Source organism: Acomys russatus, chromosome 16 (genome assembly GCF_903995435.1).
Source record: "Acomys russatus chromosome 16, mAcoRus1.1, whole genome shotgun sequence".
Classification (NCBI taxonomy): domain Eukaryota; kingdom Metazoa; phylum Chordata; class Mammalia; order Rodentia; family Muridae; genus Acomys; species Acomys russatus.
This window is the reverse complement of record NC_067152.1, coordinates 23,600,441-23,613,150: the sequence shown is the minus strand read 5'-3', so window position 1 is coordinate 23,613,150 and position 12,710 is coordinate 23,600,441. Positions and strand designations below refer to the sequence as shown.

Genomic DNA, 12,710 nt, shown 5'->3' with positions numbered 1-12,710 from the left:
AAAGCTTTCTATGTAATTCAGTATTACAGGCTATCTGCTTCCTGTCATAACCCTGACTCACACTGTCTGCCAGGTCAGTGTGGGCCACCCATCTGAGGTTGACGAGATATTTGATGCTATCTCATACAGCAAAGGTGCATCTGTTATCCGAATGCTACACGACTACATCGGCGATCAGGTAACAGCAGTGGTTGTTGTTGTGGTTGTAGTAATTGTTACATTATTATAATTCTAATCCTATAAAGCATGAACAAAAAGGTTTTGGTCTAATTTTTAGTTTACTTGTTTCTTTTTTATATTGGTTATTAGAGTTTCCTAGAAGAATGAATGATACATAAGTTAGTATTTTTGTGGGAATTGGAAGGTAGCCAGGTGGTGCACACATTTAATCTAAGGATCGACAAAGGCAGGCAGATCTCTGAGTTCCTGGCCAACATGGTTTACAGATTTGAATTCCAGGCCAGCCATGGCTACACACTAAAGCCCTGTATTGAAAAAACAAAACAAAACTAAGAATAGGAGCCTGGTATAAAACTTAAAAGCTGTTGGGCATGTAATCCCAGCACTAAGGAGGCAGAGGCAGGTGGATCTCTGTGAGTTCTACACAGTAAGTTCCAGGCCAGTCAAGGCCACACAAAGTAACCCTGTCTGTATTAGTTAATTTCCTATTGATGTAACAAAATACCGTGTCTAAGACAACTTCTAGAAAGACGCACTGAATGTGATTTATAGTTCCAAAATGATTAAGAATCCATCACCATTCTGGAGGAACATGTGACAGGCAGGCATGGCACTATGGCAGTGGCTAAGAAGTCTCATTTTGGTTTTTTGTTGTTTGTTTTTGAGACATGGTTCTCTGTGTAGCCCTGGCTGTCCTGAAACTCACTCTAGACCAGGCTTGCCTCCCAAGTGCTGGGATTATAGACACTTGTGGTTAAAGGTGTGTGCCACCACTGCTGGCTAAGAGCTATCGAGACACAGCCATTAGGCAGAGAGGGCCAAATGGGAATTGCAGGAATCTTTTGAAACCTCAAAGGCTGCCCCTAGTGACACACCTCCTTATAAAGGCTGCCCCTAGTGACACACCTCCTAACAAAGGCCACAGCTCCTGCAGGGCGTGCGCCTTTAATCCCAGCACAGGGGGCAGAGGCAGGCGGATCCCTGTGAGTTCGAAGCCAGCCTGGTCTACAAAGCGAGTCCAGGACAGCCAAGGCTACACAGAGAAACCCTGTCTCAAAAAGGGGCCACAACATCTAATCCTTCCCAGGCATATTACTTAGGGAGGTGGAGGCAGGCTGGTCTCTGTGAGTTTGAGGACAGCCAAGAAACCCTGTCTAAAAAATATACAAATAAAAGCAAACGCATGAGCTTATAGGGGTCATTCTCAAATCACCACGCTGGCAAAGATAAGGCACCACATTTAGAAAGCAACAGTGGGAGTCAGGGTAGTTACTCTTAGATAGAATTTGTGGGCGTCAAAAGTACACATGCTTTTCAGAATATCTGGTACTTCAGTATTTGAGTACATTTACTTTTGACTAATGTGTATATCTGCTATAAATTCTGAGGTCGAACTCACTTGATTTTAAAATTATATTTTTTCAGGACTTTAAGAAAGGAATGAACATGTACTTAACCAAGTTCCAACAGAAGAATGCAGCCACAGGTAATCTTGATATTTCTTATTAATTTTATCTCCATCTTTGCTTTCATCTTTTTATCATGTTAGAGATCAAACATAGGGCCTCATGCACGTAAGACACAGCTCTGCCATATTGAGCTATTCCTTGCCCTCAAAGGTAATACTCAATAGCTTGAAATAGAAGTGCAGATAAAGGCCCTTGGTTGTGATTTCCCCAGTACCAGACAGTGGTTACTGGAGATAAAATGTCAGTCTACACTGAAGGGTCGTTTATGATGAGTCATTTACAGATCTAGTGTATTAAGACATCAACTACGAGGCCGGGCGTGGTGGCGCACGCCTTTAATCCCAGCACTTGGGAGGCAGAGGCAGGCAGATCGCTGTCAGTTCAAGTCCAACCTGGTCTATAAAATGAGTCTAGGACAGCCAAAACTACACAAGAGAAATCTCTGTCTCGGAGGGGGGGAAAAGACATCACTACACTTGGAGCAGCAAAATCTACTGTTTAATGGGGGGTGGTGGGAGTCCTTGTTTCCAAGACAGGGTTTCTCTGTGTAGTCCTGGCTGTCCTGGGACTCCCAGAGATCTGCTCATCTTTGCCTCCCGAGTGCTGGGCTTAAAGACGTGCAACTGCCGTCTTGCTATTTAATGTTTTTATTCCCACTATTTATGAAAAATAATTGGCATCCCATATCATGTGCTACCAGGAATGGTTTTCATCCTCTTACAGAAATTCTAGTGCCCTGTCTTTCCTCACTGTTCTTCCCTTAAATTCATGACTTTATGATCCCTCTGTTAGAATTTTGTGATTGTCCACACACCCAGTACTTGAAGCTTTGCTCTGTTCCGTCTCTTGAGCTAAGGCTTCTTCTCACAAGTGCTGTGTTACTCTCTGTTGCATGTCACTCATGTTGGAGTCCACACCTGTGTGTCAGCCACACTGCCCTGGGCACGGTACAATCCACACCTGTGTGTCAGCCACACTGCCCTGGGCACTGTACAGTCCACACCTGTGTGTCAGCCACACTGCCCTGGGCACGGTACAGTCCACACCTGTGTGTCAGCCACACTGCCCTGGGCACGGTACAGTCCACACCTGTGTGTCAGCCACACTGCCCTGGGCACGGTACAGTCCACACCTGTGTGTCAGCCACACTGCCCTGGGCACGGTACAGTCCTTGCCTATGTTTCTAGTATCATCTCCTTATCCTTTTGCGCTTTTCTGTTTTAGAACTTACTGAACATACTGCTGGTACTTACTTACTTATTTATTTTTGGAAATAGGGGTTTGTATGTAGTCCTAGCTATCCTGGAACTCACTGTGTAGACCGGGCTGGCCTCACAGTTAGGTAGATCCTCGTGCCCCTGCCTCCCACATGCACTGCCACACCCAACTCATATTCCCAATTTTCATGTGGGTGCTGGGGATGTAAACTCGAGACCTCGTGCTGCTGTGGGAAGCACTTCTCTGCGCCCCTGGAGCCGACTTTGTAGTAGCATTTACTTTGTTGTAGCATTGTGGGTGAGGGTTTGTTGGAGGCACTGTGTGATGCACTTCATAGTTGCTAAGCTCTGTAATGTTAAGAGTTAAATGAGTTTTCCAATATAGGAAGTAAACATAAACATTTTTTCTGGTTATTATTTTCATTTACCTTCTAGAGGATCTCTGGGAAAGTTTGGAAAATGCCAGTGGTAAACCTATAGCAGCTGTGATGAATACCTGGACCAAACAAATGGGATTCCCTCTCATTTATGTGGAAGCTGAACAGGTAAAGCTATTAGAAGTCCTTGCACAGCCAAGTGTGGTGCGTCATACCTGCAATCCATGTCCTTAGATGGAGAGAGAAGGTGTCAGGAGTTGGAGCCCACTGAGGCTACCTAGCCAGACAGTGTGAAGATTTCATTTCTCAAAACTGTTCTGTTCATTAACGCTTACACTGAATGCAGACTGCTGGCTGAAACTTTTCCCTTAGGCTCTCACTGTTAGACTTCAGGAGGCTGCCAGTGGCACTGGCACACGCCTTTGATCTCAGCACTTGGGAGGCAGAGGCAGACAGCTCTTCTGAATTTGAGGCTAGCTACTCCACATAGTGAGTTCCAGGAAAGTCAATGGGCATGCAGAAAGTCTTTTTTGTTTCCTCCTGAGTCAGGGGTATCACTATGCAGTCTTAGCTGGCCAAAATCGATATCCATAACCCATAGTTAATAACTTTTATATTGTAATTTAAAAAATTTTTTTCATGTGGATAGGTGTTTCTCTGCATGTATGTCTGTGCACTGTGTGTGTGCATGGTAACTGTGAAGTCTGGAAAAAGCATCGATCCCTTGGAACTAGAGTTGCTCAAATGGTTGTGAGCTACTATGTGGGTAATGGAAATTAAACCCAAGTCTTCTAGAAGGAAGACAGGCAGTGCTCGTAACTGCTAAGCAATCTCTTTAGGCTGAATTCTTTAATTTTAATTTTTATGAATTTAGTTTTTACGAGTAATTTATTTAGTGGTTCTGTGGATTGAACCAAAGACCCTTTCTTTCTTGTTTGCTTGCTTGTTTTTTGTTTGTTTTTGTTTTTCGAGACAGGGTTTCTCTGTGTAGCCTTGGCTGTCCTGGACTCACTTTGTAGACCAAGCTGGCCTCGAACTCACTGGGATCCGCCTGCCTCTGCGTCTCGAGTGCTGGCATTAAAGGTGTGCGCCACCACTGCCCAGCTCAATTCTGTTTCTTGTACTTAAGTTTAATTACTAAGGTCATCATTAGTCTAGTTTTATGTTGACTTAAGTAAACTCAAATCTGTTACAATGTATGATCTTTGAAATATCTTAGAATGTAATCATTGGTGAGTAGTAAGGCAAATTGACTACCTGTTTGGAAGTTTTTTCCTTTTGGTGCAGGAGTGAGATGGGTGTGTGTGGGAGTGAAGAGGAGAGGTCAGTAGGCTGTTGACCTTGGCGTTTTGACAGGGTCTGTCACTCGGACCTGGGATTTGTCAGTTTTGCTAGGCTGGCTGGATAGTAGGCTTCAGTGATCTGCTCTTTCTACCTTACAGACACTAGGATTATAAATTGTCATTATTACCCCAGTTTTCACTTGGTGCTGGGATTGGCCTCAGGTCCTGGAGCTTGAGTGGCAAGTGTTGTTTTAAACACATAGACTATTGCTTTTGGTTTTCTAGTTATTTGTAGTCACCCCACCTTCACATTTGTGTTTTATTGCAAAACTTATACTTTATATACACAAGATATATATTGCCTCTTCTTTTCATTCAAGGGTAACCTGGGAGTCCTGCTCCTGCCTCCATCTCACTTGTTATATTAAAGCTATTTTGTATATGTATTGAGTGGCCGTCCCCAGGGCATTGGGGCAGGACCTTTTACTTATTTTTATTCTGAGGTCTCAGTGAAATGGGCTGACTGACTTTGTTTTGTTTTGTTTTGTTGAGAAGGGATTCTCTCTGCAGCCCTGGCTGTCCTGGAACTCATTATGTAGACCAGGCTGGCCTTGAACTCACAGAGGTACACCTGCCTCTATCTCCCTAGTGCTAGGATTAAAGGGATGCCACCACAACCACAAGTGAAACTTTAACTTTTTAAATTTATTCTTTGGCAGTTTTGTACATATATACAGTGTATCTTGTATCCCCGGAACCCTTCCTAAAACATCCCACTCCTACTCTCATGGCCTTTCTTTTTGTTTTTTTAAGACATTTTTAAGAAATTAAATAAAGGGGGCTGGAGAGATGGCTCAGTGGTTAAGAGCACTGTCTGCTTTTCCAAAGGACCCGGGTTTGAGACGGGCGTGGTGGCGCACGCCTTTAATCCCAGCACTCGGGAGGCAGAGGCAGGTGGATCGCTGTGAGTTCGAGGCCAGCCTGGTCTACAAAGTGAGTCCAGGACAGCCAAGGCTACACAGAGAAACCCTGTCTCGAAAAACCAAAAAAAAAAAAAACAAAAACAAAAACAAAGGACCCGGGTTCAATTCCCAGCACCCCACATGGCAGCTCACAACTGTCTGTAACTCCAAGATCTGACACTTTAACACCAATGCACATAGATTAAAACTAAATAAAAATATTTTTAAAAAAGAAATTAAATAAAAACCTCACTGCATGAACATGGGGCATGAGCAGCTTGCCAGGGACCACAGCTCTGAAGAAAGTTGACGCCCACACTCGAGAGAGATGTCACACACAGACAAAGCAGCTGCTTTTCAGCTAGGTTGAAGCTCATGATCCCCTCCCTAAAGAGTGGCTTTTTCTTTCTGTTCTTTAGTATTCTCATCTTTATCTTGGCAGAGTTTGTCTGTACTGATTTCCTGTCTACATTGTCACAGAAACACCCCCACCCAAAAATCACCATTGTTTTTATAGCTTTTGCTTCGCTTCTTAGGTAGAAGATGACAGAGTGCTAAGGCTGTCTCAAAAGAAGTTCTGTGCCAGTGGACCATATGACGGTGAGCAGATAGACTGTAAGAGGGTCAATAAATTTGCATTCCTTACTAGTAGTTTTCAAAATAAGAACAAATAATACCATGTTATTATTTCTTCAGTTATACTTTGGATTTAATTTTTAAAAAATATTTGTTGTGTGTGTGTGTGTGTGTGTGTTTCTGCTTGTCTGTATGTTCTCCAACTACCTGGGGAGGCAATAGATCTCTTAGAACTGGAGTTATAGGCAGTTGTTAGCCATAATGTGTGTGCTGGAAATTGAACCCCTTCTACAACTGGTTGTTGGAAAAGCAGCCAGTACTCTTAACCGCTGAACCCATCTAGACCCAATCTTTAAAATTCTGTACTTATCACTAGGTGGTGGTGCACACCTTTAATCACAGCATCCAGGAGGCAGAGGCAGGCAGATAGAGCTCTTAAGTTTGAGGCCAGCCTCGTCTACAGAGTGAGTTCCAGGACTACACAGAGAAACCCTATCTTGAAAAACAATAACAACAAAATATTTTATAGCTCTTTTATTGAAAGAAAGTGAAAAAGCATAGGAATACCCAAGAAATTATTTCTTTAGTCTTACTATGTTAGTGGTTCTGAACTTACTAATGCTTTGATTGTGGTGACCCTCAACCATAAAATTATTTTTGTTGCCACTTTATAACTGTAATTTTGCTAATTATAAATTTATATTATATTATGAATCATAATTGTAGTATAAATATCTGAGGATAGCTGATATGTGACCCCTGTGAAACCTCCCAAAGGGTCACCTGACCTACAGGTTGAAAACCATCACTATGTTACTTTTTTTTTTTTTTTTTTTAAGTTATTGGGCTTAATTAAGCCCAATAATATGTCTTAATGTCTTACTTTACATTACACTAGAACTACAGTTGGGTCTATATTTTCTCAGAATAAAGTAGTAACTCCCTTTTACACATAAGAAAAGCTGAGATTATGGCTCAAAATCACCTGGCTGTGGTGGCATGTCTGTAATCCCAGCACTTGGAAGGCAGAGGCAGGAGGATCCCTGTGAATCTGAGGCCAGCCTGGTCTACAGAGCTAGTTCTAGAGAAGCTTTGTCTCAGTTGTTCCCACTACCTCCAAAAAGAAAAAGGAAAAATAATTGCTTAAACTCACCTGTCCAGTGAATTTAAAAGAGTGGAAATTCAGGGCCTGGAGAGATGGTTCAGAGGTTAAGAGCACTGGCTGCTCTTCCAAAGGTCCTGAGTACAGTTCCCTGCAACCACATGATGCCTCACAACATCTATAATGAGATCTGACGCCCTCTTCTGGTCTGCAGGGTACATACAGGCAGAGCACTGTATACATAATAAATAAATAAATCTTTTTTTTTTTTTTTTTTTTTTAAAGAGTGGAAATTCAATTAAGGTAGTTGAAATTGTTTTTCCTATCAGCTACTACCTTCTCAAATAATATGCTTGTCATTCAGCTCTTTTTACCCATGAAATTTTACTCAGGAAATTATTGTGGTTTTGTTTGTTTGTTGTTTGGTTTGGTTTTTTGAGACAGGATTTCTCTGTGTAATAGCATCCCTGCCTGTCCTAGACTTGCTTTGTAAACCAGGCTGGCCTCAAACTCTTAGAGATCTGCTTAGCGACAGAAATTAAATATTAATTGAAGAAACTTAAATTTGATTTCCTTGAAAATAATAGTCTCAGCAGGGGCACGTATATGTACAGCGACCTTTCTGTCATGTTGTATTCACATCCAGTAAAGAAGTATGGCCTTCTGCCCTTGACCTGTCTCTCTTTGAACAGCTCTTCTCAGTGGAGGCCTTGGATTTGATCTCCAGCGCTCCTTGCCTAATAGGAAAAAGACTTAGTAAATAGGCCAAACAAGTCAGTTAATGGCTGTAGTATCCAATTAAGTCTTCAGGGGTCAAAGTTCTATCTTCTGCCCCATATTTATAATCTGTACTGTAAGTCTGACAGGTGTGCATGTTTTTCTAACCTGTGAACAATATTGGTCACATTAAAACCTGGAGTGTCTCTGTTGGGGAGGTTTGAGCTACGCTTCAACTTGTAACCAAGTGTGTAGTTACTTAAATGTCGACTGTGTGCCTTCTTTAAATAGCTTTGTTAATGCACAAGATAACGTCTGCTTTGCTGTCTGATATCTAAGGCACTGGCTTTGCCTTTCAAATGTGGTGCCTCAGTGATGAAGTAAAGTGACTCCCAGAGTTGGTCCTGTGCAGTGTTGCAGGAGCGCGGGTCGGTTAATGAAAGTACCTTAGAGCATGCACTCCTCACAGTTAGCAGTAGCCTCAGTGCTGTCGTTATTGCTCTGCAGAAGCAGAAAAAAGCCCTTCTCTTTAGATGATTGTAAGCTACCTTGTCCCTTGCACTGATGCTGTTAGGTCATCTGGAGGCATGTGTGAGGCTGGGAATATGTCCTTACCGCTCTAGTAGTCCTCGGGCTACCTAATCACCTGTATTTTTCAGTATAACCTTGTCTTTCAAATGTTCTGTCTGTTCTCTTTTGCTTAGGTGAAGACTGTCCTCAGTGGATGGTTCCTATCACAATCTCAACTAGTGAAGACCCCAGCCAGGCTAAACTGAAAGTCCTGATGGATAAGCCAGAGATGACTGTGGTGTTGAAGAACGTCAACCCTGAACAGTGGGTAAAGGTAGGTTTAGAAAGGCGTGGCCATTCTAACTCCTGCTCTGTGTCTTTGTGGCTGACTCTGAATTGTATTCTTTCTTTCATTTTATTTTATTTTATTTTATTTTTCTTTCTTTCTTTCTTTTTTTTTAAGGTTTATTTATTATGTATACAGTATTGTCTGCACGTACACCTGCAGGCCAGAAGAGGGCATCAGATTACATTACAGATGGTTGGGAGCCACCATGTGGTTGCTGGGAACTGAACTCAGGACCTTTGGAAAAGCAGGCGGTGCTCTTGTATTCTTTCAATGTAGACTAGTGTTTTTCTTTTGGTTTTTCAAGACAGGGTTTCTCTGTGTGGCCTTGGCTGTCCTTGACTCACTTTATAAACCAGGCTGGCCTTGAACTCTTAGCGATCTGCCTGCCTGTGGGCTGGGATTACAGGCGTGCGCCACTGCAACCAGCTTAGGTTAGTACTTTGAAAGGAAAAAACAGTTCTAAGCAGAAAAAACTGAATTGTGAGGATTGAAAATTAGAGTTGACTGGGTTTGGTCATGCACACCTCTAACTGCAGCACCCAGTAGTCTGAGGCGGGAGGTGGAGCTTGGCTCGGTTACTGAGACCTAGAGCAGTAAATAGTACATTGTGCATAGAACATTTGTAGTCTAGCAGCTGTAAGCTGCCTGCCTCCTTTTATAAAAAGTCAGGCGGTGGTGGGGCATGCGTTTAATCCCCGCAGAGGCAGGTGGATCTTTTTGAGTTCGAGACCAGCCTGATCTACAGAGTGAATTTCAGGAAAACCAAAACTATACAGAGAAACCCTATCTCGAAAAGCCAGCCATGCAATGAAGCTGCGCCCCCCCCCCCCCCATTCCCTCATCCCTTCTAATGACTGTTAATGTAAGTAGCGTGTTGTCCACATGTAACTAACTATCCTCAAATGAAATCAGAAATATCATAAAACGGTTTGTTGCTGAAATGTGAAATCCTTTTAGCTATTGCTATAATATTATTTTACAAAAATACCAATGTGGCCGGGCGTGGTGGCGCACGCCTTTAATCCCAGCACTCGGGAGGCAGAGGCAGGCGGATCACTGTGAGTTCGAGGCCAGCCTGGTCTACAAAGCAAGTTCAGGACAGCCGAGGCTACACAGAGAAACCCTGTCTCGAAAAATCCAAAAAAAAAACAAAAACAAAAACAAAAATACCAATGTGTAAATATTATATTTTACTTTGTAATAATTTTTTTTTGCTATAATTTATTCTTGCAGTTACTGGTTATCCCAAAATTTTAGCTGTCAAAAAGTAACTATTTTAAACCCTGAATGGGGGGAGGAGAAATTATTTTCCCCAGGCATGGTGGTGCACGCCTGTGATCCCAGCATTAGGGAGACAGAGGCAGGCGGGTTTCTGTCAGTTCAAGGACAGCTGACAGCTAAGGCTGTACCGAGAAACCCTGTCTCAAATAAAAAAAAAAACATTTTTCTATTTTAACATTTAAAATGGAATATATTAGCATTTGCATTTTTAAAAATATTTGCTTATTATTATGTACAGTGCTCTGCCTGCATGTACACCTGCAGCCCAGAAGACGGCACTAGATCACATAATAGATGGTTGTGAACCACCATGTGGTTTCTGGGAATTGAACTCAGGACCTCTGGAAGAGCAGCCAGTGTTCTTAACCTCTGAGCCATCCCTCCAGCCCCTAAAAAAAAGTTTTATATTCGCTTTACATCCAATGGAATTGCCCTTCTTCCTCTCCTCCCAGTTCAACCCTCCCACCATCTTCCCCCTATCATCGCTCCCTTTTTGGTTTTTCAATACAGGGTTTCCCTCTGTAGCCTTGTAGCCTTGGCTGTCCTGGACTAACTTTGTAGACCAGGCTGGCCTCAAATTCATAGCGATCCACCTGCCTCCCGAGTGCTGGGATTAAAGGTGTGCACCACCACCACCCGGCCATCCCTCCCTTTTCCTCTGGAAAGAGGAGCTCCTCACCACCACCCACTCTAGCACATCAAGGCGTATCAACACTGAGCTTCTCCTCATCCAGTGAGGGCCAAGCTAGGCAGCTCCTGTGGGGGGAAGTGATTGAAAAGGCAACAGAGTCCATGTCATAGACAGCATCTGCTCATCTTACCAGGGGACCCACATGGAGATCTAACTTCCCATTGGTTACGTATGTGTAGGCGCCTAGGTCTGGTCTATGCATACTCTTTGGTTGGTGAGTATTTGAAATTATGATCTGGAAGAATAAGTAGCAATGAGGAAGTTCTTATAAATTAGAAAAGAATTGTATATGTAATGGTTTTAATTAATGACATAAAGACGTAGTTTCTAGAGTAAAAGATAAAGAGACTCAATGTAATTGGATCAGAATTCTTTGGCTATTTTTATAATTTCTCAAATTATTATTAAGGTGCATTGGCGTTTTTCTGCATGTATGTCTGTGTGTTCTGGAACTGGAGTTACAGACATTTGTGTGTTGCCATGTGGGTGCTGGAATTGAACTCAGGACCTCTGGAAGAGCAGCCAATGCTCTTAGCCATTGAGCCATCTCTCCAGCTCCTATTTTTACAATACTTTTATGTAGTAAGTTTTGTAATTTTATTTTATATAGGTTCTGTTGGTTGGTTGGTTTTCAAGATAGGACTTAGCTCCATGGTAGAATACTTGCTTAGCATGCAGGAATCCATTCGTTTGATCCCCAACATTACCCCCCAAATTTGTTTGTTTTGTTGTTGTTTTTGAGACAGAGTCTCATTACGTAGCTCTGGATGCCGCTGTGCTCACTCAAAAAAAAAAAATCTATAAAATGGCGGTGCTACCTTCAATCCCAGCACTCAGGAGGCAGAGGCAGGCGGGTCTCTATTAAGAGTTTCAGGCCAGCCTGGTCCACAGAGTGAGTTCCAGGACAGCCATGGCTACATACAGATCCTGTCTGAAAGTGGGGAGAAAGAAAGTGATTAATAGTATTTATTGGCTCTTTTTAGTTAAATCTGGGAACAGTCGGGTTTTATCGGACCCAGTACAGCTCTGCCATGCTGGAAAGTTTATTACCAGGAATCCGTGACCTTTCTCTGCCCCCAGTGGATCGACTTGGATTACAGAATGACCTCTTTTCTCTGGTGAGCATCTGATGTGGTCATGTGATGCGTTTTGTTCGTTAAAGGGTCCTATTTCTCCTGGAGTGTATAAAACATATTAGAAAGATACGATTCTTCCTGAAGGTTGTGTATTTGCGATGACAGCAAATAGCTAATCACTAATTAACGTGATGAGATTGTTACCTATGTTATTTGCCTGAAGCAAATTCCATTTACTTCTTCTAAGCCGGTTTTCAAAACCTATCTTTGCTTAAACTGTCCTTTGTAAGGCCAAACGTCCATCCTTTCAAAAGAAATGGATATGAGTCATAAACAAATTTTTCTACTGATTTTTAAAGAACTAATTTAGAGTGATTTTATGTTTTTCTTAAGTAGTACTTGTACTTTGCTGGGAAAGCCAGAATATTTTAACAGTGCGTTGTTACTCAAAGTATAGTACATCAGCCCCAGAATTACAGACATGTTTGGCTTTGTTCCAGGAAGGATTTAAAGCAGCAAAATTCATATTGTTGTCTTTATGACTCCAACACCAGCACATTAGGTAATTTCAGGATGTCTTTGCCTGTGGTAAAATTGTCATTCTTTCTAGTGTTCCTTTAAATTGGACCGAAATCTCCCTGCCCTCTGTGACTGCTCTTTGGATTCCTTCTTTGAATAAATACAGATTAGCATTGATGGACAAAACCTCCCATCTGCTGATGGCATTGCCAAGGGAGACCTGTCCCAGGAGAGCAGGCTGTTTGTTCAGTCGGCTGCTAGGACAGAGGTTCTCCTTCCAGCTCTTGTTAGTCAGCACTGAAAGCACGCTGAGTCTGTAGAGCCTCCTGCGCATGGTCTTCTAGAAGGCAGTAACGGAGAGGGAGGCTCAATTTGACAGTTGCAGGTTCAGTCCTGAAAGA

At 42.5% G+C, this 12,710-nt stretch overlaps 1 protein-coding gene across 1 annotated transcript in view; it reads left to right on the top strand.

Annotated features, from left to right (window-relative positions):
* Npepps (aminopeptidase puromycin sensitive) overlaps positions 1-12,710 on the top strand; it is an 82,113-nt gene that overhangs the window by 52,550 nt on the left and 16,853 nt on the right. The window contains exons 11-16 of the mRNA XM_051158442.1: positions 74-178; positions 1,606-1,666; positions 3,302-3,411; positions 6,025-6,088; positions 8,588-8,727; positions 11,698-11,832. Of these exons, the coding sequence (XP_051014399.1) occupies positions 74-178; positions 1,606-1,666; positions 3,302-3,411; positions 6,025-6,088; positions 8,588-8,727; positions 11,698-11,832 (615 nt within the window). The remainder of the gene's footprint in view (positions 1-73; positions 179-1,605; positions 1,667-3,301; positions 3,412-6,024; positions 6,089-8,587; positions 8,728-11,697; positions 11,833-12,710) is intronic.